The sequence below is a fragment of the Phycodurus eques genome, chromosome 22, assembly GCF_024500275.1.
Source record: "Phycodurus eques isolate BA_2022a chromosome 22, UOR_Pequ_1.1, whole genome shotgun sequence".
In the NCBI taxonomy this organism is placed as follows: domain Eukaryota; kingdom Metazoa; phylum Chordata; class Actinopteri; order Syngnathiformes; family Syngnathidae; genus Phycodurus; species Phycodurus eques.
In genome coordinates, this window is record NC_084546.1 from 1,710,637 (window position 1) to 1,737,500 (window position 26,864).

The 26,864-nt window shown below is 45.5% G+C and overlaps 4 protein-coding genes across 12 annotated transcripts in view; 3 read left to right on the forward strand and 1 right to left on the reverse strand.

Annotated features, from left to right (window-relative positions):
* Positions 1-1,716: 1,716 nt before the first annotated feature.
* Positions 1,717-4,340, forward strand: myf6 (myogenic factor 6). Its single transcript, XM_061667336.1, has 3 exons — positions 1,717-2,271; positions 4,094-4,187; positions 4,249-4,340. The coding sequence occupies exons 1-3, from the start codon at positions 1,717-1,719 to the stop codon at positions 4,338-4,340; spliced, it is 741 nt and encodes a 246-aa protein (XP_061523320.1).
* A 3,074-nt stretch (positions 4,341-7,414) lies between these two features.
* Positions 7,415-9,142, forward strand: myf5 (myogenic factor 5). Its single transcript, XM_061668018.1, has 3 exons — positions 7,415-7,852; positions 8,832-8,898; positions 8,967-9,142. Exons 1-3 carry the CDS (start codon positions 7,430-7,432, stop codon positions 9,140-9,142), a joined length of 666 nt encoding a protein of 221 aa, XP_061524002.1. The 5' UTR covers positions 7,415-7,429.
* A 2,957-nt stretch (positions 9,143-12,099) lies between these two features.
* On the reverse strand, positions 12,100-18,333 carry lin7a (lin-7 homolog A (C. elegans)). Of its 6 annotated transcripts, XM_061668242.1 has the most exons (8): positions 18,231-18,327; positions 17,843-17,975; positions 17,013-17,191; positions 15,208-15,326; positions 15,059-15,130; positions 14,518-14,727; positions 14,012-14,241; positions 12,100-13,209 (listed from the first exon to the last, which is right to left on the reverse strand). In XM_061668242.1, exons 3-8 carry the CDS (start codon positions 17,050-17,052, stop codon positions 13,185-13,187), a joined length of 696 nt encoding a protein of 231 aa, XP_061524226.1. In that variant the 5' UTR covers positions 17,053-17,191; positions 17,843-17,975; positions 18,231-18,327; the 3' UTR covers positions 12,100-13,184. The 6 variants fall into 6 exon arrangements, with proteins under 6 accessions (XP_061524226.1, XP_061524222.1, XP_061524225.1 ...); XM_061668238.1 differs by having other exon boundaries at positions 14,012-14,727; positions 18,231-18,333; XM_061668241.1 differs by lacking the exons at positions 17,013-17,191; positions 17,843-17,975; positions 18,231-18,327 and having other exon boundaries at positions 15,208-17,004.
* Positions 18,334-19,376: 1,043 nt separating this feature from the next.
* The window catches only part of acss3 (acyl-CoA synthetase short chain family member 3), an 8,479-nt gene continuing 991 nt past the window's right edge, over positions 19,377-26,864 (forward strand). The window contains exons 1-15 of one of the 4 annotated variants that reach the window (XM_061668186.1): positions 19,377-19,729; positions 20,908-21,052; positions 21,446-21,634; positions 21,779-21,913; positions 22,169-22,309; positions 22,882-22,962; positions 23,015-23,262; positions 23,324-23,427; positions 24,627-24,722; positions 24,792-24,855; positions 25,569-25,650; positions 25,737-25,859; positions 26,042-26,141; positions 26,210-26,385; positions 26,490-26,864. The exon at positions 26,490-26,864 is cut by the window's right edge and continues 991 nt beyond it. In XM_061668186.1, coding sequence (XP_061524170.1) covers positions 19,464-19,729; positions 20,908-21,052; positions 21,446-21,634; positions 21,779-21,913; positions 22,169-22,309; positions 22,882-22,962; positions 23,015-23,262; positions 23,324-23,427; positions 24,627-24,722; positions 24,792-24,855; positions 25,569-25,650; positions 25,737-25,859; positions 26,042-26,141; positions 26,210-26,385; positions 26,490-26,567 — 2,028 coding nt within the window. In that variant the 5' untranslated portion in view covers positions 19,377-19,463 and the 3' untranslated portion in view covers positions 26,568-26,864. Of the gene's footprint in view, positions 19,730-20,907; positions 21,053-21,445; positions 21,635-21,778; positions 21,914-22,168; positions 22,310-22,881; positions 22,963-23,014; positions 23,263-23,323; positions 23,428-24,626; positions 24,856-25,568; positions 25,651-25,736; positions 25,860-26,041; positions 26,142-26,209; positions 26,386-26,489 lie in introns of all 4 variants that reach the window. The other 3 variants (XM_061668183.1, XM_061668185.1, XM_061668187.1) reach the window with 3 other exon arrangements.

Sequence of the window (26,864 nt, forward strand, 5' to 3'; positions counted from 1 at the left end):
TTTTACACTTTGTTGTGCATGATACAATAGTAGCGCATAGGCTTTTTTTTCTTAAATGCTACAATTAGTGGATGGGCTCATCAATTTGCCATTAATTTCCTCTTTGTATTGTTTGCAGACATGGAAAAAATGCAAATCAATGCTTCATTCTTGGCTAGGCTAGTACTACGTTACGTTATGTTCTAGCGTCGCGTTCGACTTCAAAGCAAACCCCAAAAAAAACTAACTATTTTCAACGTGAAAATTGTGATCTTTGACAAGTTTTTGGGGGTTGCGGGACAGATTTACGCTCCGAGAGGCCTGCTCGACTTTGTGCCCAGGATATGTCATGATTCTCCCTGACAGCTGAAGCTTCATCCCCCCCAACACTCAACCCCTCAACCCCCGACTGACGCTAACGCTAGATTTACGGCACAGTAGCCCGCTGGCGAGAAGACGCAAACGGAGGTCGCGGCGGCTGGGCCAAAAAACACTACTTTTATTTTAAAAATGCATCCCGAGTGCAAGTATTCATCAAGACTCTGGAAGAGTTTCCTCTTATCACACGTCAGCTACGAGCTAACATTCGTGCCTAACTTAGGGCGACGCAAACTTTGTGCTTAGTTTGAATTCTTTAGTTACAATAAATCAATTAGTTTATTGTTGGGTTTTTACAATTTTTATTTTTTTTTTTTTAAGTGAAATGTATCTGTAAAATTATCTTTTGCATTTGATTATTTACAATAAAGGCAGTAACTCCTTATTTAATATAATGCATATGTATGTATGTAAAACATTTTTATTATATTCTTTACAAAACAAAATGAACCAATAATTGAACAAAATCAAAGCTCGCTGAGACGCCTCATCACACAAGGTCAGGCAGTCGTATAAAAATAGGAATCGTCCACATTCCCGACGGTGGCGTTTCCAATTGTGGACTTGCAACGGGCTCATACATCAGCAGCTCCCAACTTTTAACTTTTGAGGGAGGTCACACAACAATATCGGACAAAAAGTTGACTGTATAAAGCAATTATCTGATGAGCCAGTGTTGAAGGGCTGGGCCGAATTGAAAAAAACTTTCTATAAACATAGCTTGACGTCACGCAACATGACAATGCAAGCCTTTGTCAGATTAGTCAGCCATGTGTTTGTTTACGCTCAACTCTGGGGTGTGATAGGATTTTCACAAGCGTGCATAGCTTCAAAATGTTTTGGGAAAAACGTCATGTGTTAGACTGCCCCCGGTGGCCAAGGTGCACAGAGCAGAATGAGCAGCACAATGCCCATTGAATTATCATGAACAAACTGTTGAATTCCTGCATGTTTTGATAAACTACCGATTTTCATTATTAAAGAAGACAAAGGAATTTCTGGTGGTGATCTTTCGGGTGCTGGAACGGATTAGTGGCATTTCTATTCATTTCATTAGGTTAAAAGTGTTTTGCGATATGAATGTTCTGAGTTAAGAGTGTGGTAAAGGACCGAATTAAACTCGTAGGTTAAGGTGCCACTGTAGTTTCATACACGTGAGTTGAAAGAAAAATGGCACTATTTGACGCACCTGTTGTGAAACGTGAGGTGACATTTGTATAGTGTGCGTGAATTTCCCACACAGTGTTTGTTAAAAAAAAAAAAAAAAAAAAAAAAAAAGATGGTTGCAGCCAAAGCACCGGGTAGAGTTTCACATTCTATATATAAGCCCGGCGGGTGCCGAGTGTCGCGGCTATTTAAATGCCACAGCAGTCGCACTTGAGCAAGCACACGCCTCGTCGCCGCAATATGATGGACCTTTTTGAGACCAACGCGTACCTCTTCAACGATTTGCGCTACTTGGACGACGGCGACCATGGCGCGCTGCACCACCTGGACATGACGGCGGTGTCGCCGCTCTACCACGCCGCCGCAGACGACGACGACAGCCCGTCGTCGCCGGGCCGGGACCGGGCGGCGTCCGAGACGGGCGAGGACAGCAGCGGCGAGGAGCACGTCCTGGCGCCGCCCGGCCTGCGGTCCCACTGCGAGGGCCAGTGCCTCATGTGGGCCTGCAAGGTGTGCAAGAGGAAGTCGGCGCCCACTGACCGCCGCAAGGCCGCCACGCTCCGCGAGCGCCGCCGCCTCAAGAAGATCAACGAGGCTTTTGACGCACTCAAGAAGAAGACGGTGGCCAACCCCAACCAGAGGCTGCCCAAAGTGGAGATCTTGCGGAGCGCCATCAGCTACATCGAGAGGCTGCAGGAGCTGTTGCACACCTTGGACGAGCAGGATCGCTCCATTAAACAAGACACTGTAAGTGGACCAGGCAGGTCCACGTCTTAGTCTGAGACTTTAAACCGTGGTAACTGCATAATGGCTAAAACGTGAATCCACTTTTACCAACAGATGGGATAGGAATACAGCGGAAAGACCCAAAAAACTGACAAGTGTTTCAGATAGCAGACTAGGTTCAATAGAACGCTACTCAAACTTCAAGTATTTATAAATAAACTCTACCAGGAATGACCACAAATCCAGTAATCCAACATGAATGGCTAACAATTAACACGTGAATCTACATTAATGATCAACAAGGTAAAAGTGCAACGGAAAGACCAAAACCTGAAGAAAACTGGGAAGTTTTAAGTCAGATATCAGACTCGGAAATGCCGAACGTTACTCAAACTTGAAGGTCCTTTTAAGAAACCCCCCAGAGATACAGTAATCTAATATGAATGGCAATTTACACGTCAGTCCAATTTCGACGAATGCAGTCGAAAGACCAAAAACTGACCAAAACTTGAAAGTTTTTCAGTTATCGGACTTAGAAAAGTGCAATGGAGTACTACTTAAACTTCAAGTTCTCATAAAGAACGTCCACCAGAAATTCCCAAGGATCCAGTAGTCTAGCATCAATGGCTTACTAACAATTTACACATGAATCTGCTTTTTGCCGACCAATGAGATGATAATGTGATGGGAAGATTAAAAAGTGACCATAACTGTGACATTTTCAGATATTTGACTAGGAAAAGTGTATGCTACTTAAACTAGAAGGCTCCTACAAAGAAAGAACTCCCGGAGATCCAGAGTAGTCTAACATCAATGCCTAACTAGAAACGTACTTCTACCAACCAGTGAGCTAAAAAAAACAAATGCAGCATTGATCAAAACTGGGGAGTTTTGGAAATGTCCGACTAGAAAAAGCCCAATGGAACGCGACTAAATTGAAGGTCCTACAAAGAAAGTCTGGAAAGAGCAGAGATCCAGTACCCCAACTTGAATGGCTCACTAGCCATCGGTATTTATCAGAAATGCTAACACATAGCAGCACAGTGGTTGAGTGATTCGCATGTCTGCCACACAATTCTGAGGTTCTGGCTTCGACGCTCGTGAACGTAGGCGTGAATGGCTGTTTATCCATGTCCCCCTGCGATTGTCTGGCTTGGCTCTTGCCTAACTCAGCTGGATAGGTACGATCCAGAAAATGTCCGACTGGGAAAATGCAATGGAAGTTCCTACTAAATCCTAATTCCCAGATGAACTTTAACAGAACATTGTTATCTGTATGTATCTGTGAAACTGCGTTCCAGAAAACCTCCGAAATTTTCGATGTCTAACTAGAAAAAGTGCAACGGAACGCTACACGAAATCGTAGTTCCAACTAACAAGTTTGGACTTCACAGAGATCTAACAGTCACGGCAGTTATCTTTATTTATCGTAATACTGCAGTAGATATCGCCCGTTAACGCAAACAAAATTTTACACGGAAATTATTGCGAAGACTTTTTGTGTCGAACTGCTTGTTGCTTGGTTTGAGCCGAAACAGCAATTGATTCTGTTTACAGGTTAGCAAAAGCACAGGGATGCTAGCCAGCATGCTAGCTAATGTGAGCTCGGTCAAGAATCGTTTGCAAAAAGCTCACAAACGAAGGCAACCCCCCACAATTTTATGTTAGTGTAATATTGCTTGTTATGAAGTGTATTTATTTATTTTTTTGTTATGTGTTTGCTTTGCGATCGGATCCCAGCGTGAGATGCGTCCTACTGAAAATGAAACAATTTGACATGCGATCATTATGTGATTTGCAGAGCGATAGTTCCACGATTAAAACTATTTGGGTGCGTCTCCAGGCGAGTGCATCGGGAAACCCTTGGAAGAAGACCTGCGAGACCTGGACCAACACGGCCGACCATTCCAGTGTCGGATCGGTGAACCAGCGGGAAGGTAAAAATCGGAGGGTTTTAAGCCACCATTAAACGTAATTTTTGGCTGTTTTTGCGTTCAGGCGAGTCGTCGGCGTCCTGCAGCCTCCTGCGTCTGTCGTCCATCGTGGACAGCATCAGCAGCGGCGGCAACACGGCAGCTACGGAAAAATAATTTTCCCAAGTTTCTCTAACCTTTATCTTGGTGTACATATTTTATAAATGTCAAAATTAAATTGTATTTATTTTATAATCTAGTAAGGACAAACTAAGGAAGCTGTTGGACTATTTAATAATTTATACATACAAATAAACTGCTCCAACGGTCTAAAAAAACTGGAGTTGCTTTTGAATGTCAAATGGGATCGCATACAAGAAATGTTTCGTGTGTGAGCTGTTTTAAGCACGAAGCAGACACAAGAAACCCGATAGCGCCAACAGCGATGTGATTTTTTACGGTGGTCTGCACCCGCCGCCCCCACCCCACCCCACCCCACCCCACACCACACCACACCCGCCCGGACCTCGACTTCTCCCACTTCACTCACCCGCTCGTGACTTGACACGCTGCAGCTCCCTCCGTGCTTTATCATCTGCACCGGGAAAGACAAGAAAGGTTCGCGCTAATATACGGTACATACGCTGAAAAGTGCGCTCGTGACACAAAACATTAGGGACACGCAATGCGAGCTTTTACAAAATAATTCAACCAACTCAACTTTTTGATTTTATAAATAGTATATATTTTATTTTCCTTACTATTATTATTATTTACAGTATGTAATCACTGTTATTGTACCATGAATAACATTGAATATTTTGCATTGACATTATTATATAATTTTAAATACAAAATAATGCACATGGCAAAATACTTTGAAGTACTTTCCATTTCTTATATTTTAAGGTAAATGAAGTTTTAAAATCTAAATACTATTTCAAAAATCCATATTAAAAAATTTAAAATAATGCACCCTTTAATTTTTTCATCTTTCCTTTTTTATTTATCCGTCATTTTTAAACGTAATAGTAATTATGCACAAATCAATTAATTAATGAATCAATTAAAATACAGATAAATTAAAAGTAAAGTAATGCACGATTTAAATATTTTTGATTTGTTCTCATTTTTTTAAATGTAAACAGCAAAAAATACATTTTGATATTAAAATATATCACAATAATGCACCTATCATTGTTTTGATTCATTAGATCGTTGAATTGTATAGCTCTTTGTTAAATTTGAAATAAAAAAGTGTAGGCAGTGCAATAACGTTTATATCTGCACAAAACTAAGGATAAAACCACTGACACTGAAGGTGTAACATTCGTGCCAAAGAAAAAAAAAAGCTTTGGAGACGTGACCCTCACTTAACTCTGCCTGTGACCTCCGACCCCCGACAACAACAACAAGGCAGGCTGCCTCTGCGGCGCGCATGCGCAGACGCTCCGACCGACCGAGACTCGGCCGCTTTTTCGCCTCGTCGAAGCTTCGCCCTCCTCTCCTTCTGAAGCTGCGACGCGCGTTTGATCGCCGACGCCGCCGATGTGTTCGTCAGCTGTGCGGGAGCAATTCGGGGGTGTCGCCGTGTTGTTTTAGGTGCGCGCGGTTCCCAGAGAGGCGAGACAAACGCTTTGGCACATTGTGAGAAATATCCGCATTGTAACCGCGCATCTGTCAACAGCGCAAAGGCACGAGAGCCACTTCTGCATCAAAACATGCATTCAAGGGCGTCAAAACGTTCCGTGGTCATATTACAAAAGTGACAAAATCACATCGAAATTCTGTGAAAAAAATTGAAAAAAATTGAAAATTGACGTGGCAACTGTTATACTAGCAAGTGTGGAGCATTTTTACAAAACAATTCAGCACAACCTTCCCAAAATACTGACGTGACTTAGAATATGTAACAAACATACATTTTTAAAAGGGAAAATGTTTTTTTTTTTTTTTGTAGAAGCCACATTGTACTATTTTAAGACATACTTATGATTATACATTGCACAATATATTTACACTGTGCAGGCAGTCACTTGAAAGGCACTATAAAAATTATAATGATCATCTTATTCTTCAATTGGTCAACATTTCAATGTTACGAATACTCATTTGTTGTTGTATTCAAATAGGAAGCCTGCACTTCCTTTTTTTGGGTCAGGGAAATTATGGTTTACATTTTTAACAATTTTCCTCAAATAAAGCACTTTTTTAACCATTACAGTTGTAAAAAAAAAAATTCATAAAAAAAAAAAGTCTATATCTAACAAATTTACACTGAAACGAAAGCACGTGTGCCTGACATCATTCGACTTTTATGCCACTTAAGCGAAATGAAGTTGAAAATAATTTATTTATTTATTTTTGGGTTAAAAATAACAGTAAGTGTCTTGTTTTGTACGGGACGTGCAAGATAAGCTTTGCGGTGTTCGCAAGTGGAGGAAAGGAGGGCCAAACAAAGAGCGCTGCCATCTGTGCGACGTCGGCGAGAGTTAACGGCGGGAGTTTGGTTCCAAGTGGAAGAAGAAGAAAAAGTGCGGCGGGCGGAATGAAGGCGGCGCCGACACCTCGGCTGACGAGCTCCGAGGTGTCGGCTTGAAATGCGACGCCCGCAGCAATTGGCGGTCAAAAGTGTCACCGACGTCTTCGTAACGTTCCCGTTTGGTGACTTAAGGCAGCGATTCCCAACAACTGTGCCCCAATTTCACTTAAACGGCCAGAAAATTGTGATTGATTGGCGGTTGGGCAAATGCATCTATTTTGGGGGGGGAACTCATCCGCTGTCATGACGACAACATTTGTATCCAGCACTTTGGTAGTTTTTATTCATGTAAAAAATAACTGACATTTATGCGAGCAGGTTAACGAAATCATGTATCTTTGTTGATGTAGCTACGCTAGCGACAATCAAATACTCTTCCGCTGGGTGGCAAAAGGTGCATCGTTATTTTTCTTTGGCGATGCGCTGCGAGATCTTTCAAAAGTAAGATAGGTGCCTTTGCTCAACAAAGGTTGCGAAACGTTGCGTGAAGGAGCAGCGACAGGCTCGCGAGGGGGTCCGAGTGGGCCCGCGGTGGGAAAAGATCAGCGAGGGCAGATGTGGGAATGTCAGCAGGCAGGGCACAGGGGGGTGCGAGGAGGGATGGGGCAGGGCCAACGGGCCACGGTAATTAGATCTGGCCAATGTGGGCCCCGGGGCATAAAAGGGGGGCCCGTGGGCAGCAGACCCCTCACATCCCTCAGAGGTCGCCTCAGCTCCCAAAAGCATGGACGTCTTCTCTCCGTCGCAGCTCTACTACGCGCCTCCGTCCCCGGACGCCCTCCGCCCGGGGGCCGACGACGACTCGGACGAGGACGAGCACGTCCGGGCCCCCGGCGCGCCGCCGCACCAGCCGGGCCGCTGCCTCCAGTGGGCCTGCAAGGCCTGCAAGCGCAAGTCCAGCTTCGTGGACCGCCGGCGCGCCGCCACCATGCGGGAGCGCCGCCGCCTCAAGAAAGTCAACCACGCCTTCGAGGCCCTGCGCCGCTGCACCTCGGCCAACCCCGGCCAGCGCCTGCCCAAGGTGGAGATCCTGCGCAACGCCATCCAGTACATCGAGAGCCTCCAGGAGCTCCTCCGAGAGCAGGTGGACCACTACTACAGCGGCTCCGAACCCGGGAGCCCGCTGTCCAGCTGCTCCGACGGCCTGGTGAGACCCCCGTGCACCTCCGTGAGCGCCCTCTGCCCTGACGCTCAAAAGCCAACACACATTAGACACCATTTTGCCAAGCTAGTGTTTCCTAATCGGGGTTACCATTAAACCACCAGGGGACTCCTTTTTCCCACAGGTGCGCCAGTGACACCCCGAAAGATACAAGCGGGGATTTTAGTGTCTGATTCACGGTGCCGGGAGATGGCCGGAAAGCTACATTTCCAATTCGGAAGTGATCTGGCTCGCTTAGTACACCCGCGCAGGCCAGCCCGTGTCACTTTCCCACCCGCCCTCATCAGGAAAACATACGTTCGAGAAACGGGTTACTATTTGAGATGGACGGACAGCGAGATGTACAATTTGTAGCCTGTCTGGCCTTGTCTCACTACATTCGTTTGTCTTTTGTCATCACCAGCCTTCTTAATCCACCTTAAAGTTCTTGTCCTATAAAATGTGTTCCTTTCGCGATAGAGGGACGCCACAATTTACAACTCCAAGCCGTCGCGTCTCATGTTTCCACTGCAAATGTCTTTTTGTGATGGCTTTCCCACGGATACTAGAACTCAAAGTTCTAAGAACTAGTTTGAGTTCAGAAAAAGACATTTGCAACCTGTCAGCCCCCCCCCCCATCATGTGTGTCACCCTTGGAGACAAACAGCCGTCGGTAGCTGCTAGGCACATTCTTTGCGATGACTTTCCCACTGCTGCTAAAAATCCATTTGACAGAGGTAGGGAGGGAAAAAACGGGAGCAATCGGAACGCCTGGCGCACCTCTGTCCGGACGGGGCGCAGATTTACAAGTGTCGTCTCGCACTGACACAATCGATTGGCCACGCCGGGGAAGGACAGGAAGGAGCCCTCGCCGCCCTGCTTTGGGCTTCGAGGCGCGCCCCCGCGACTCGCCCAGGATTTATTAGGCTGTCCGCAATCTCAGGAAGGCCAGAAATATTTATGTATTCTGCTTGTTTTTTTCCAGACGGACGGCAACAGTCCGGCGTGGCCGCAGCTCAACTACGGCAGTACTTATCCCTACGCAAAGAACGGTGAGAGCACTTCCGCAACGCCGCCGCACCTTTTGCCGTGTCATCAACAAAACAATCTCCCCCTGCAGAGAGTTTTTCCGACAAGGCGGCGGGTGCGTCCAGCCTGCAGTGCCTGTCCAGCATCGTGGACCGGCTGTCCACGCCCGAGCCGGGGCGCCGCCCCGCCCGGGCCGTCCCGTCGCCCGCCGGCTCGGCCGACTCGCAGCCGTGCACGCCGGGTAGCCCCGTCTACCACGTCCTGTGAGGAACCGGGCCGTTTTTTTTGTACAGTACGTGATGAAATTGTAAATATGAAATGTAAATGCTCATTTATTGCCACACTCATTAAATATTTTCCTTTGTTTGGTAAAGAACTCTGGTGTGGTTTGTGTCAAAATCAAAGAAATGAACCTCATTCAGTGGCTTTTGCACAGCGACATGTTTAGCATCTCTGTGTGTTTGAGGGAGGTTAAGAACGGGATTGGCTGTCGAAGGGCCGACCGCGTGCACCTATTTGTTCTTCCCGACCAAATGTGAGTCGTCATCATCAACACCCTTAACCACTATATCCCATCGACACGTCCGCAGTAGAGAGCAAATGGCCTTTAGTAGCACACCCCCCCACATCCCCCTTCCCAATCAATTGTTTGATTGGGAAGGGGGATATGGGGGTGGGCGGGTCTTGTGTGAAAGGCATCGCCGCTTCAAGGGTCCCATCCTGACGTGAAAAAATAGACGAGCTTAAACCCTAAATGACATTCATGTGCTATGTACTATTGAACATGACTTGCACCTTGCATTGCTTCACTCTGGGTGAAAATGTCACATTTGAAGGAAAAATAGACAATTTCACTGCCTAAAGGACATTGCTTTTCCCAACGTCATATTTCACTTATGACGTGTGCTAACAGTGCCCTACATTGTAGATGAAATGTTCAGATTTGTTAAGAAATAGATAGTCGAACTTTCACTTGCTTGCTAAAAATATTTCACTTACTTTTAATATGTACTAACTGTGCTGCGTTGAGGGTGAAGTATTTATATTGTTCATTAAAATAGACAAATTCCATCCATCCATCCATTTTCTGAGCCGCTTCTCCTCACCAGGGTCGCGGGCGTGCTGGAGCCTATCCCAGCTGTCATCGGGCATCACCCTGAACTGGTTGCCAGCCAATCGCAGGGCACATACAAACAAACAACCATTCGCACTCACAGTCACACCTACGGGCAATTTAGAGTGTCCAATTCATGCATGTTTTTGGGATGTGGAAGGAAACCGGAGTGCCCGGAGAAAACCCACGCAGGCACGGGGAGAACATGCAAACTCCACACAGGCGAGGACGGGGATTGAACCCCGCACCTCAGAACCGTGAGGCTGACGCTCTAACCAGTCAGGCCACCGTGTCGCCAAAATAGACAAATTAATTCCCTAAATGTCACTTATTTTCCTGAACTATTATTTGACTTACTCTTAACATGATGCTTACTAACCTTGTGGTTGAAGTATTCCAACTTGTTTTCAACAAAATGGACAATTTGACTCCCGAAATAAAATGTGTCTAAATCCTATTATTTGATTTACTTTTCCCATGCCGTGTGTCATTCTGTTACAACTATTCATACATTTTAAGAAATGTAGACAAACTACCTAAATGAAATGTATTGGCCAAAAATATATATTATTTGACTTATTTTGAACATAACTTGTCCCAACTTTCTGGGTTGCAGTGTCAAAGTATTCATTTACAAGTGCTTACAACTAAATGCTAAATGATTTGTCAAACTAGCATGACTTAATCTTAACTAAGATTTAACGAATCTGATATGTTTAGATATATTCATAAATGTTTTTAGCATCAATGTAACGCATCCATTTCCCCCTCGACAGCTTTGTTTGCAGCACTTTCCACTCGTGGCGCGAGCGGGCAACGGCGGGCATAGCGGTGGGCATTGCAGGCGGCGGCTTCAATTGCACTGACCTCCCCAACTTTGTGCGCAACACCGCTAAATGTCAGCCGTGACGCAAAGTCGTGCTTGCGTGCCAGGCCTGTGTCAAACAAAGCGGGATTAGTACAAAGCACCTTTTCATTTATTACTATTAATATTAGTAGTCGTAATTATAGTAATTTACTCATTTAAGTCATCTGTTTAGATTAGACTATTATTCTAAAAATAATTCATGGGCTTCATTCATTTAGATAAACTTTTGTGCTCAAGGGCCACATTTGAGTCATTCATAGATGAGATTGGTGTGAATGTATATTACGTAAAATAGTTATATTTAATAATAAAATAATAATGAATTTTCATTTTTAAAATGTTTTATTTGTCATTAATTTGCTCAGTTATTCAGGCAAAACGGTTTTGTATTCATCTTTTTTCTTTTATCATTTAGAGCAAATCAATTAAACAAGTACAAAAAGTTTTTTTTAATATCTATTTTTAAGAGTTTAAATTGTATTATTGACAATAAATAATTGAACGATTTAAAACATATATGTAAAATTATTTATTTTACCAGGATATATTATTACAATAAAATAACTATACATCAAGCAACCATTATTTTAATGAAAGAAAGTATGTATATATAATTTCTTTACATATAACTCATAACCCAGCCATTACCTGTAATACCGCGACATGCCACTGGAGGAAGCTGTTTCCTTACTAGCTCTCTTTTCCACTCAATTTAATTTCTTGACTCACAAGTAGGACATAACTTTATAAAAACTTAACGTGACACCAATCTAGTAAGAGTACCTTACGTTTAAAAAAAATATAATTAGTTTGAAGTCTTTTTCCCATCGTTGTATCCGCTAAAAAAGTCACTTGGCTCGCTCATTCAAAACCAATTAGAAACACCGGGATGTCAGCTCGGAACGCACGACGGCAATACTTTACCGATTTAAATAAGCGTAAAGGTAATATAATGTGGTTATTATAAACATTAAGCACTCATGGGAAGCTACCTTTCTCGAGTCAATAGACTGTGAATGTGAATAATTGACAATACCTGACAAGTCATCAACATCCGGTCAAGCTACGGAAGTTAGCATGTTGTGCCATTGCTAGTATATTGATGCTAGTCTGCTGCCCCCTGGCGGCAAGAAGGCCAAACAGATAGCTGGATAGATAGATAGATAGATAGATAGATAGATAGATAGATAGATCGATAGATAATTTATTAATCGAGTGAGGGAAATGAAGTAAAAACAAGTGTTCAATGTACACTAGCACATATATTTATTTATACAAATATAGTATGTATAACAATTGCATATCAACAATGTCTTTTTTTAATAATTTAAATGACTGCAAAGTAGAAAACAATGCAATGCAACCCAAACAAAATGTATTAATTATTATCATATGACGTACAAATCTGGCAGTGTAGCACGTGTCGCACTTTAAATGAAGCGATCACTCATAAATGCTATAAAATGTGATGATAAAGTGTAAATTCTTATGTTTTTTTTGTTGGTCAGTTTGGCATGGATAGAGGACAAAAGAATAAGTCAAGAAAATACAAACATACACACGCACAAAATGGATGTTTAAAGTTTCAACACGTAAGAAGGATTATTATATCCAAGGATAAACATTCCACATTTTCATCAGCAATGATTGTCAAAATACCAACACCCACATCATCTGCACAATGTAAAGACCTTCAATAATCGTCTTTCGACATATACACAAAGAGAACAATAAAACTCTGATCATAAATATAATAAACTATGTCAAATAAAGATAAATCTGGGGTATTTGGTTTGGAACTGACTGACATTCAGCTCGTCTAATGGGGAATTATTGCACAATAATCATCATTAAAAAGCATTAAAAATCAAATACATTTTGGCGCAAATAAGAAACAAATGAACATTTTCATTATTTTAATAGTGAGTAATACGTCATAATCCAAATCATTAATTTCAGTGACAATTGCTTGCCTGCCTGCGTGTTTATTGCTCAAGCTACTGGATACAAAACGAGTCCTTTGCTACCAATCAAAACAGTATTTGCCTTCAAAATAACGTTCTTACACGAGCACCAGGAGGACTGAGGCATGATGGGAAAAAAACAGATGGACCGATGCAAAGAAAGACCATAAAGAGAAGACAAAAGGTAAAACGCAGACGTCGTCATCCATTGTGTTCCTCTTATTCCAAAGCACCAAATTTGGGACAAAACGCTGGCGGCGTTTTTCGGCGCGGAACGCCAGGATCGATGGGAGAGTCCTGTGACTCCGAGAACTTCGCTTCTGGTCGCACCTCCGAGAGATCCGTCAGATGTCACCTTGGCCTTCACTTCTTCTTCTTCTGGAACAACCTGACAAACGACGAGAAGAACACGCTGAGAGCAGTTGTCTGTTGCAGAGCCAGTCAGCAAACTTTGTGTTAGACGCAAATGCAATTTTGCATTTTGTGTTATTGTCATCTAATTCATTCATCTTCAGAATTGTTGAAAATGTCAGAAATGCTAAAAATAATATGATTTTAATACTCTATATATTTTAATCATATGACCCTACTGACTATTTTTTTGAAACTTCATCATAAAATGTATCTTTTTATGATCACTGTTTGACTTGATTTGGTCGTGTCTGTGTCAATTCTGAAGACTTTTGAAGAGTTGCTTCAAGAAAGAAATGTAATTTTTACATTTGGAAAATTAAACGTCAGCCTTTACAGACAAACACGCAATACAAAATGACATAGACGGGCTACCCCAACTCGCATCGATGTTGCGGTACTTTTAAACCTTCAAAGATATATTGGAACACAAACGTTAGCAGCACATACAACAACACTCACAGGCATATATTCTTTATCCTCTGCGAAAAACGAGTAATTTTACTGCAGCTTAGTTGTGACGGTCTTCTTTTTGTGTTTCATCATCTACTACAAGTACAGTAGAATGTCTGTATATATTATACTGCCCCCGGGTGGCAAAACCGAGCACAACGGCCACACGATGCCCTTTACATGAATGCATGAAATCACGATGCGCAAACGCTCCGGTTCGTTACATTCTATTGAAGCACATTATTTATGATTGTGTGTTTTATCAAGTCAAATATTGCAAAATGCGATTTTACCGCCCCGTCACAGCCATGAAGCGCCTCACCTACGACGTGTGGTTCTGCTGAGCGGACATGTTGTGCTGCTGCTGCTGCTGCTGCTGCTGCTGCTGCTGCATGAGCAGCTGCTGCTGCTGGCGGCGGCGGGCGGTGCGCAGCTTCTCGAAGCGCGCCTCCATCTCCTCCAGCACCTTGGGCGTGTAGCGCACCACCAGCTTGACGCTGTCCTTGGCCGCCTTCAGCAGCTCCACCGCCTTCTCGTGGTGCTCGCCCTCCACGCTCTGCGAACACGCAAAAAGGAAGTCAGTGGTGGGAAATAACCAAGCATAAATACTAGTTTTCTGTCTAAAACGGCAGACTGTCTGTTTCTTTCCAGACATGGCTTCCTTCTTGAGACTTTTTTGTGGGTCTACGCATGATAGACAAGTCCGCCAGATTTCCAGAATGACAGACTTGCTGACCGATACTTTCATTTGTACTTGTACCCAAGTACAGAATGTGAGTACGTTTGCCTCCTCTGGCACGATACAGGAAGCGTAAGCCGTGACTGGACGCACCACCCCGTTGACGGACAGGAGCTGGTCGCCTCTCTTGAGGCCGCCGTGGCGCTCGGCCACCCCGCCGGGAATGATGCGGGAGATGTAGATGGGCGAGTTCTGCTCCTTGCCGCCCATCACGTTGAAGCCCAGGCCTTCCTCCGTCTTGGGGAGCTCCACCACCCGCGGGTGGGAGTGGCCCTCGCTGGCGGCGAAGGCGGCGACCGTGGCCTGCACGCGGAAGAGACGGCGGCTGCCGATTATACATTGCATCCTACCTGACGAGACAAGAATAGTCAGCTGCGTTCCCTCCCTGAACGCTTGAAAGTCATTGGTTAAGGCGTGCGTCCCAATACTTCTGTCCGCATTAGCCTCAGCTCCGTACCCCGCCGATGACACTGATATCTTTTCCCGCCGTGAAATTAAAAAGCGCCGCGTCGACCTTCAGCCGACTTTATCGAGGCGAGACCAACCGATGCGGCAATCGCGCGAGACCGGAGGCAATTTCCGGACTTCCGCGCCGGGAATTCATTCCGACCGGGTGGTGTCGGTCGGCTCTTACCTTGGCCGTGGCTCTGGCCTGGTACTCGGGGCAGCCGTTGACGTTGATGGTTTCGTGCATGTACTGGTACACCTGAGAAGAGAGACGCACGCGGGAATAGGCGCGCGGCCGCCGCACAGCGCTCGACCCGGACACGATCGGCTAGTCACCTCGCGGATGGCGGTGCAGAACTCGCTCTGGAGCACCTTCTTCAGCGACTGCAGCTTGTAACCGGGGACGTCGCCCGACTCCTGCAGCTTCTCCAGCAGCTCGACGGCCCTGGCGACATCTGGCGGGCAAAGACAGAGCGGCGCGTTGCCGAGCGACGCCTCGATAGGCATGATTTATTGCCGGGTAAGAATTTGATGGGCTCGCTCGAACTTTCGGAGCAGCGAGCTGATGTTTTGTGACTGACGCACGGATTCGACCATGTGCGATTGGTGCAATGGATTCGGGCCCGACTATCTTTTCCCCAAACGGGCTGCTGTAGGGACGGTAAACTAAGAAAACGATCTCAATCCGATGACCATTGTGTACGTATTTGCACTCCGCTCTCTATTATGTACAAGTGGGTCGTCGCGCCGGCTGTGAAAACACGGACCGCTCCGGCACACAAAGCAGGAGGAGGGAGGGGAAAGACCCCGGAGGACCGCCTCAAACACATGACTTCCATGGGAAAGTCATTTCCTTCATAACAATAACAGGAAGAGCCGCGATGAACCCGGCGTCACATCCATTTCGTCCTGCTCCGCGGTTGCTGGTGCACAAGAAATGTCATTTTCAACTCACAACCTAACAACAACAACGATACGCGCGTGATTCGCCATGAGGCCTTCATTGGTTCTCAACGGACTTCTCGAAAGGGGTGCGCACATGGGAAAGCGGGTGCGCCGTCTCTCAACTCCTCCCAAACTTTTAAAGCCGCGCACCCCCTTCAGCATCCCGTCAAGAGTTGGCGCACCCCGAAAACACACCTCTTAAAAAGCCGATAAAGACAAACCGGTCAATCGTACCAGCGTTATTATTCAGCTAAAGAGTCACAACTTTGCTGTGCGCCGCAGCGAATAATTACGCAGGAATCTTTTCTTCGTCATGTCGAAACCTTGAATGAAAACATTCCCAACGCGGGACCAACTTATTGCGCATACGCGACTGACAGGTTGGCAAATGCGGAATTGGCAGTGACGAGCGTGCGAGCGGAAATGTAAAAGTATTTCTAGTCGACGCCCGCTTTCGCGATCGGTGCCACGGAACAGCCGCGGTATCCCCTTTCCACTTTCGCAACGCCAACATCACATTGAGGCGTGCGGCTTTTTGTGGCGCTTTGAAATGGTTAAAAAAAAAGATACAAATATAGCCGAGCATCCATTTTAATTCATTCGAAATAGATATAAAGATGATCGTTTACGGTATGAATAGATAATGCAATACTTGTGATTACATTATATATTTATGTGAATTTAAATTACAGTACTTTCAAGTGATACCATTTTTTACAAATTGAAAAAAAAAAAACAATGATCCGTTTCGAGTGCTATTCATTTGACAACACGTTTATTATTGTAACCAGTATCGCTCTTAATAGAATTCAAAAGTATCGGACACACAAGAACAAAATGCAAAATTATTAAACATAAAGGACGCGTGCACGCCTGGCTAGCGCACGTGAACGCGCATGCTATCGCCGAGCAGGTTACATCATATGAAGAAGAATAACACAAATAACGACGGCACGATGATAATATGAATAATAAGCGTTGCTGCGTGCAAGCACGTGAACGCAACCTCGTGCATGCGAGCACCTGAACGCAACATTTACCCCACTGAGCCAACGTTTGCTGATGGAGCGTCGGAATGACGACCTCGTCGCCTGCGCAAACGTTTGAACGTGGCGTCGCGTGCTCACTGATGAAGAATTGAACAGGAGAATGTTGAGGAGGAGGAGGGGGGGGGGCGGGGAGGCTGCGGTCCTTACCTCGGTCCAGAGTGAGCGGCTGTTGGAGCACCGTCGCCATGACTCAACGACTGAATGAGGAGGGCGAGGAGCACGCCAGCGACAACAACACACTGGATGCGGGCTGCGGCAGCTCCCGGGGATGGGAAGGAAAAGAGAGAGAGAGAGAGAGAGAGAGGAAAGAAGAGGGGAAAGTCACCCTGTCAAGCAAAAAAGAAAATAATATGAGAGCACAAAATGAGCCACTAACACAAAAAAAAGACTGCTACAACTGTCGTTAAGATGCATTTTTAATTTGGGGGGGCTAAAAGATTCATCTGATGACATCACACTGAGAGAGATTTAAAGGCATAAATTGACTCCACACCCAAATGTAATTATTATTATTATTATTATTTTTTATTTTTTTTTACTAATAATGACAAATATCTAAAGATAAAATGATTCATAAATGATATTGATTCATGAGAGGAACTGCATATTTAAAACGGCTCAACAGTCAGATTAACTCCATCATAAAATGTACATTTTTGTCATATTTTTACGAATGAAGGCAAAATAATATAAATTGTGATAATCACGCGCACAACAAATATAAAATGGGAAATAACATTCAACTAAATACATATTTCAAAAACTAGAGAGTACTAAATTACCTCATCATAAAATTGTACATCAAAATGCCAAATTGGAAACTGTATTAGTTCACCTTTAACTTGTACAACTTGAAAGCTTTTTGGGGAGAGGGAAAGTATAAACAACTGAGATAATCTTGTTGCACAAGTGCACACACCCTCTTATAAATGGGGATGTGGCTGTGGTCAGAATTGCGCAATCACATTCAAACTCACCTGAAATGGGAGTCAGCACACACCTGCCATCATTTAAAGCGCCTCTCATCAACCGCAAACAAATTCAGGCGGGAGCGTATGTAAAAAGGGCAGGTGCTTGAGCCCCACCTGGGGTGGGTGTGTGTGCACGTGCCTGGGCGAGAGAGGAAGAGAGTGGGGTCGCGGGCAGCACAGGAAACACTTTTGTGAGAAACAGCGTTAGAACAAAAGCACAAAAGTACCCCATAATAATCAAATGTTACTCCCTTGACAACAAACAAATCACGTGACGTGACATCATTGATTGAATGCTAGACAGAGCGGGAACAGGCATGTGAACGATTGCTCCACATGCACGACCTCCATCACACGCGACCCCTGACCTCACGTGCACAGGATTAACGCGTACCTAATCCAGCCGTCCGTCCGTCCGTGCGTTCATCCATCCATCCGTCCGCCCGTCAAGGGAGGTCGACAGTGATGAATTTAAGCTCTTTGGGATTAGTCCTCGTGTTGACGTCTTTCCACAGAGCAAAAACCTCTCACTGGATTTCAAAGCCGTCCAATCACAAGCATCCAGCTCCGCATTTTCTGTTCCTTTTCATTCAAAAACCAACAACGATGAGATTTTAGGAGAAAAGGGAAAAAAGCCCCAAAAATACATTTGCAACTCGCTTGTCATTTGAACAGAGACAAAAACAAAGGAAGCCAATAAAAAAATAGGCGAAATAATTGCTGAATCAAAAACAAAAACAAAAAAAACATTTCACATCTGCACACAGAAAAATCACGTTTGGTCACATGATACAATGTCAAAATTAATAATGCTACAAAAGGTCATATCAAATCATCAAATTAATAAAAATGTATTTGCATTTTTAAAAAATGTTTTTTTCCTTTGACCCCCCCCCCCCCAAAAAAGAAATATCAGAAAGTGATTTATTTTCTTTAAATTGGAAAAAACGAAACCAGCACAGAAATGAAATCATGAATCATGAAATATGAATAATTTTAATAAAAAATATATGTAAAATAAAAAAACATTGACTTACAAAAATGATTTTTTTTTCAAGAATTTGTTCATCATTGCAAATAATACAAAAAATAAAATAAATAAATACATAAATTTAAAGCTGCGTTTATTTGATGAGCTCATTGGTTCATTGATATATTCTAAATTCTAAAAAATATTAAAATAAAAAGATACATATACATTAAAATGCATTTATTTTATGAAACAACATTGTTAATAAAATATGTAAAATAAACCATTTTACGTAAACATTCAACATTCAATCATGGCTTAAGTATTTACCATAGAATAAATCATTCATAACAAATGAGCATAAATGATGACTAAAAGAAACTATTTAACCTATTTTACAGACCTATTTTAAAATGCCAACCCCTGCCGCAATGAAGGCACATTTATCCATGTGGTGACTAAAGTGGGTTGGCATTGAAAAGAAAAGAGGGCACGGTTAGCAATCCAGTTCAAAGTTCACATTCCCAAGGATGCAAGTTGGAGTTCTCCACTCAGGTGGCCTCTGACGTCACCGGAAGTGCGTGCGTGTGTGTGTGGTTTTGTGGAGGCGAAAACTGCGCTAAAGCTTTCAAAACAGAAGCAGAAGAAGCAGCAAACATGCACGCGCTAATCCCTAAAGTGTGCACGAGGAGCAACACCCTTGGGAGACCCCTGTGGGGCGTTTGGGTTTCTGGGAAAACTGCAAACGCACAACGCGGCTGCGTGGACGATGCACGCGAGGCGGCGGCGGAGCGGTACAGCCGAACCTTCGCGGAGGCCCGGGACCGGCCGGAACAGTACTGGGCCCAAGTGGGCCAGGATATTCGCTGGTTCGAACCTTGGAGCAAAACCCTGGACGCGGAGGACCCAATGTTCCCTCACTGGTAAGTTTTTAGGGGGGGTAGTGGGGAAAGACGACGCTTGGAAGTGGAACGTGAACGCATCGCCAGCTCATGACAACAACACGTTTGCTCAATAAAAGTTGAATTTGATCGCAGAACGGCGATGTTATGGTTGAAATAACCTTTATTTTCGCTTAGAAACGTTCCGTTGGCAAAGTGCAAAGCAAATGCAAACGTTCCGTGGTGTTAGTTGGAATACAACAAAACAACAAAGTCAGCAAGACAAAAATAGACAGCAGAGCAAATGCACTTTTCTTTGGCTCACCAAGCAACAGCTTACAAAATAAATAGTACAAAAAATGAAAATAGAGTAGTCTGAAAAAAGTTTAAAAAAGCACAAAAGAGCAATAACATGATGCATTAATTCATAAGTAATCCGAGGCAATCAGAAGAACAGAAGTTTGACATTTATACTCCAAAAATATGTCATGTAATCATGTTAACTAACTTTCTTAGCATCTGTTATTGCTTTTTATGTAGCAGCAGATGCCGTCTTCGTTTTTGCCAACAATAAAGTAACATGACACAAGTGCAAACATAACATTTGTCTTGTATGCCACTCTTTTTTCGCTTTCTGATCAGCTAGCTTAAGATGTCAGTTATTATTGTTAAATTGCTGCCGCTATCTTTGTTTGTTTTAAGAAGCAACGGCTGAAATCATCATTTAAAATGTACAAAAATAAATAAACGTAAAACAACACTATTACAAATAGAAGATGCTCCAAATTTACCTTGTATTTCCCGAAACTTAACTCATGAACTAACTTCCCTAGTGTCTGATATGGCGCTAGCGATTTCACTTACCAATGCATTTTCTTTTTTTTGCAAAAAACTAAATATCCAAAGTACATAAAATTGGTCTTGTACGCCCCTAAAACGAGCACTTTTTAGCATGTTGGCTTCCAATTTTCCGCGCGGCTAACCGTCAATGTTCACTTTCACTTCCCGATTCATTGTTGGGCTAATGAAACGAACGCTAACAGAATAAAGGTAAAAAATGTAAAACAAAAAAAGTGGAAAAAAAAAAAAAAAAAAAAAGCTATACCGATAATAATAATAGCAGCGATTTTATTTCAAGGCCCTATCACCCAGCCCAAGTCGAATGTGTTAGATATCATTTCTTGTGTTGTTTTTTTTTTTTTTTTTTTTTTGTTTGTGAGGTTTGCGGGTGGAAAGCTGAACATGTGCTACAATGCCGTGGATCGCCACGTGGAAGACGGCCGCGGCGAGCAGGCGGCCGTCATCTACGACAGCCCGGTGACGGGCACCAAGCGGATCATCACCTACCGGGAACTCCGGGATCAGGTAGCGTGCGTTCCGAACCGCGGAGTTAATCCGCAACGCCCGAGAACGCAGTGGCAGACTGTGAATTAGCTTCAGTGGGGACTTCATCCAACTCCCGACTCAAAGCGACCTACGCGGCCGTCTAAAGTTGAATATTGTGAAAACATTCAAGTTGGCAACGATTCGCTTGCACACCGAACATCTACTGCAAGTCAAAAACTGCGAACCTGTATTCGGTACATATAATATACTGCATTGCATTTACTTATTTATTTAATTGAACCACAAAAACATGGTGCGATTGTCAAGTGCTGCAACATTAAGAGAGTAGACAGTTGGGAGTCAATGAATACAATTTCATGCAATTTCAAATATTGGAACTGAGTGTACTTTAGCATTTGTACTTCGCTTCAGGTGTCGCGGCTAGCCGGCGTCCTGGTGAAGAACGGGGTGCGCAAAGGCGACCTGGTGGTCATCTACATGCCCATGGTGCCCCAGGCCATGTTCGCCATGTTGGCGTGCGCCCGCGTCGGCGCACCGCACAGCCTCATCTTTGGCGGCTTCGCCTCCAAAGAGCTTTCGGTGCGCATCGACCACGCCAAGGTGATCGCAAGGGTTGCTTTGACTGGTTTTGCTCGTTGATTTATTTGCGTTAAAGAAAACAAACAAACAAACAAACATCATAATTAAAGCGATGCGACGACTCGATTCAAATGCCAAGTGATTTTTGTTTCATGTTTTTTGCAGCCCAAAATGATCATGACCGCCTCATTCGGGATCGAGCCGGGCCGCCGAGTGGCCTACGTGCCCCTGCTGGAGAAGGCCTTGGAGCTCAGCTCTCACAGGCCCTCCAAAGTTCTCGTCTACTGCAGAGACAACATGGTGAGGACCCACTGGAACCGGGAACTTTTTGGGTGCATGGGAACTCGCGTCTACCTTTAGCTTTATCGAGTACTTTCGAACGGTCCGGGAACCTTCAAGTCCCAAAAGTTCCTGAAAATGTCATCGAAAATCCAGCCACAGACACAATGGGTCACAGGAGCCTTGTAGTCGCAGGAAGTACAAGTACTCATAAGTAAAAGTTCCTGGAATTTGTAAACGGAAATCAACTTTTCTGTGGCGTTTGTGTCCCGACAGGAGAAAGTGTCCATGAGCGGGAACTCGTCTCTGGACTGGGACGAGGAGATGGCGGGCGCCCGACCCCACGACTGCGTCCCCGTCTCCTCCAAGCACCCGCTCTACATCCTCTACACGTCGGGCACCACCGGAACCCCCAAGGTCACTCGAGCGCCGCCATTTACAGCATGTCGTCGCCTGCCGAGCATTTCGCATTGATCAAGAGTTCTGGAATATTACTTGCATTCATTTAGCTGTTTTTACTCAAATTGTTTTGGTAAAAAATTTTTTTAATTCATTTCTCTCATCACAAAATGTGTTAATTGATTTATTGTAAATGATACAAGAATGTTAATAAAAGAAGATAATTACAAGTATTTATTTAAATAATTGCTTAATTTATTGTGAATAAAATAATTGCCTCCATAACACATTCACTGCCGTTGACGGCTTTCGAAGTCAAATATCCATGTTAACTGGGAAGGCTGGCAGTGAATGAGTTAGTGGTATTTAACAGTATATTATAATGAAATTGTAGTTATGTTTCAAAATAAGAAAAGAGTAAGGAATACAATTGTTAAGTATTGATTTTTAACCTCATCTACTAATGAGCGGGACCGTGTGTCCCTTCGAAATATCAGCCGGGCCCTCGAGCGCAAAAGTCTGCCCGACCCCGCTTTAGCGAATAAAATGAGCAAGGCAAATTTGCAGCAGTTGCCGTTTGCGCCTCACAGGGCGTGGTGAGGGACACCGGGGGGTGCGCTGTGATGCTGAAGTGGACCATGTCCAACGTATACGGACTGCGCCCCGGAGAAGTAAGGCTTGTTTTGAGCGCGTTTGAGCACGGCGGCTAACCTGCTTTCGCAGGTCTGGTGGGCGGCGTCGGACCTGGGCTGGGTGGTGGGCCACTCGTACATCTGCTACGCCCCCCTCCTCCACGGAAACGTCAGCATCCTCTACGAGGGCAAGCCCGTGGGTACCCCGGGCCCGGGCGCCTACTTCCGCGTCCTCTCCGAGCACGGCGCCGCCAGCATGTTCGCCGCGCCCACCGCCGTCCGGGCCATCCGCCAGCAGGACCCCCACGCCCGAAGCGGAGCGGCGTACCCCCTCCCCAGGTAGTCGGCGGCCACAGACGCCCCGCGGCGGGTGCCGCGATTGACGGGATTTCCCTTGCAGGCTACGCTCCGTCTTCCTGGCCGGAGAGCGCTGCGACGCGGAGACGCTGGAGTGGGCCAAGAGGAGCTTCGGGGCTCCCGTTCTGGATCACTGGTGGCAGACGGGTAAGGAAACGTGCACAACATCGGGTCATGTTTTTATCCTATTACATACAGCGGAGCCCCGCGATTCATGGGGGATAGGGACCGAAAATCCGCGGATAATTGACACCGATATTAATTCATCGCATTGGGGGAAATGATATATATGGGCGGGGTACACCCTGGACTGGTTGCCAGGCAGTGTCAGGGCGCATATAAACAAACAAGCATTCACACTCCTTGACACCAATGGACAATTGAGGACACTTTTCAAAGCGTTGGGGGAGCGGGGGAGGGCGCCCGCGTACCAGGAGCAAAGATTGGAATTTGTTTCCACTAAATGAGGCCGAATCTTTGCTTCCAGGAATTTTGACAGTTTACCGACGGTTTATTTGAAGTTGCCGTGTCGTGTCGGTCGATTGTAAACAGAGCGGCTCGTACGTTCACTCTCCCGCTTCGCTTGTTTGGCTCGCCGAGCTCCTTCGATTGTTTTCTTCCGGCCGGGCGAACGAGCGTCTTTATTCCCAGGTGCGGCCGCCTCAACCGGACGGCCGCATTTCCACCCGCTGCGCTCTCACCCTTCTGTCTCGGAACGGAACAACACTCCGTTGTGACGGTTTTCCTAATATTCTGACCCACTCCCGCAGCTAAAGTAGGTCACCGCACTAATAAACATCTTTCCCACCAATCAAAAGGAAGCGCTGTTATCCGGTTGTCATCATTTGAGTCTTCGACTTGCTCGTCTGCCGTTTTGGAGGCCATTATTAATCCGTGCGCTATTTTCGGAGGCGGAGGCGGCCGCCGACGTCGTCTGTGTTGCCGGGCAACAAATGTGCCTTTTCCAGCTGCTAGCGGGGACTTGATGAGCAAATGGCACGCGGATAGCAGTCTTCATTGTGTGGCCAAAATCATCGGCCCCTGAATTAAAATGAAACACCGACGGACTGTGTGAAATATGAATCGTTTCTCTTACGCCGACACCCGAGAGCCGGAAGACGCTCTGCGGAACAAAAAACATAAAAACAATGGAATGAATTCCATGCGTGAGCAGGGAAGGTGAGAAAGATGAGGAAAGAAGCGAAAGAGGTGTGGCAGGACGGCGGCTAACCTTTGGTCGCAGAACTAAAGCAAGGAAAGAGGAAGGAAGGTCAAAGGACAGAAAGACATTGAAATACGCCACAAGGATGAAGGAGCGAAAGACTTTTGCTTGTTTTTTCTTTCAGAGACGGGCTCGCCCATCACGTCCACGTGCGTCGGCCTGGGCAACTCACTGACGCCCCCCGCAGGCCAGGCCGGCAAACCCGTGCCGGGCTACGACGGTGCGACTTCCCCTCGGATTCCAACCGCCCGCCTCCCCCTAAAACCGAACGTCGTCTTTGTCTTTACAGTGACGGTGATCGACGACCGCATGCGCCGGGTCGAGCCGGGAACTCTGGGAAATATCGTGGTGAGGTTAGCCTCTTCATCATCATCATCATCATCATGTGACCTGCTTCCTGTCTGTTGTCGCTGTGTAAATCCCCCTCTTGGCACGCAGCGACTGCCAAGAAACTTTTTGAACATTTTTTTGAAGGTTTTATTTAGAGGAGGAGAACAGCTGCCGGAGCCATTAAATCCGTTGCGAGGACGTTAACCGCACTTCATGAATCAAACTCGGCATTTTGTTGGCACTTTCACCGGGGGGGGGGGGGGGGGGGGGAGAAAAACCAAACATTTGAGAGATATGGAGAGGAGGGAGAAGATGGAAAGAGGTTGAGCGAAGGGGGAAAAAAAAAGAATCATTTCGATGGAAGGAGTGAAAGTGAAATGAAAGGAAGGCAAGAGGAATGGATAGAAGAAAGGGGCGAGGAGAGCAGAGGAGGACGTGAAGACCGAATTGAAGGAAAGGAAACAAGACAATGGAGGAGGAGGCATAGACGGGATGGCAGCAAAGAAGGAAGGTGGACAGACGGGACGGAAGGAAGGCCAAACGAGGCGGTGCGGAAGGACATAAGGACACCATTGAAGGAAGGTAAAAAGAGAAAACGGGAGCAACGTGAAGGTAGGAGTGAGAAAAGGAAGTCAGGCCTTTCCAAGTCAACTTCCAAGCCCCAACTGCACTGACTCACAGAAGACTTGTGTACGTCACGGCTCGTGTACTCCATTGCTTGTGTACTTGCGTGTAGATTACCTCTGCCGCCCGGCGCCGCGTCATCTCTGTGGCAGAACCCGGCTCTTTTCAAGGAGATGTACTTCACTAAATTCCCGGTGGGTGCACATGCGGGTGGAGCGGTGCCGGGGCACCTTCTGGTGGCGATACGGTGGACGTCTAATATTAACCGTACTCAAATCAGGGCTACTACGACACCATGGACGCCGGCTTCGTGGACCAGGAGAACTTCCTGTACATCATGTCGCGCTCCGATGATGTCATCAACGTGGCTGGACACAGGCTGTCGGCAGGAGCCTTGGAGGAGGTAGGAGTCGTGATACGTCGCTGTGGCGGCCGTATTGGATGTGGCACGCCTGCCCTGTAAACGAACGCAAGTCCGCGGACCGGACTGAAAGTTCCTCGGCACGAGCTCGGCGCTCCTCGCTTTGGTCTGCTTCGCGCATCCCTCTTTTGCCGCATATCTCAAGCTTCGTTCTTTTTTTCCAGTCGGTTCTGCAGCACCCGGCGGTGGCCGACTGCGCCGTGGTGGGCTTGGAGGACCCTCTGAAGGGGCACGTGCCCCTCGCCTTGTGCGTGCTCAAAAACGGTGAGGGGGCGCACAGAAACGCTCCAAACAAACCAACGTGTTTGATTGCGTCTCGTTTGTGTCCTCAGGAGTGCGACGGTGCCATGACGAGGTGGCGCGCGAGACGGTGAAGCTGGTACGGGACACGGTGGGACCCGTGGCCGCCTTCCGGAAGGTTCTTTTCGTCCGCGGGCTTCCCAAGACGCGTTCCGGAAAAATTCCACGCTCCTCCTTGGGAAATCTGGTCAACGGGAAGCCATACAAGGTGCCGTACAACTCGCGTCATCTCGACACACGCTGTTGTTTTGATTATTGGTCGTCGGATGCGCCGTGAGGTTGCCATGACAACCGCGCACATTTTCTGCACAGATCACGCCCACCATCGAGGACCCCGAAGTGTTCAAGGAGATCGAGAAAGCTCTGAAGTCAGCCAACAATTCACTTTAGAGGGAGGTGCGATCATCTGCTCGTCCAGATTTCAAATTGCAGAATTTAAGACGCATCCTAAAAGGATTTCACAATCGTAAGAAGAAATAAAATGCAAAAAAACGTAATGGAAGAAATGGCGCAAGTTCATATACAATTGTAAAAAAAACGATTCAAAATAAAACAGAAAAAAAAGTTCTCATACAATTAAAAAAGAAGCAATTCAAAATAAAATACAGAAAAACAAGCAAGCTCAAATAATATGAAGAATTGAGAAAATTATGAACCAAGGTCAAATAAGCTTCAAATAAAAATATA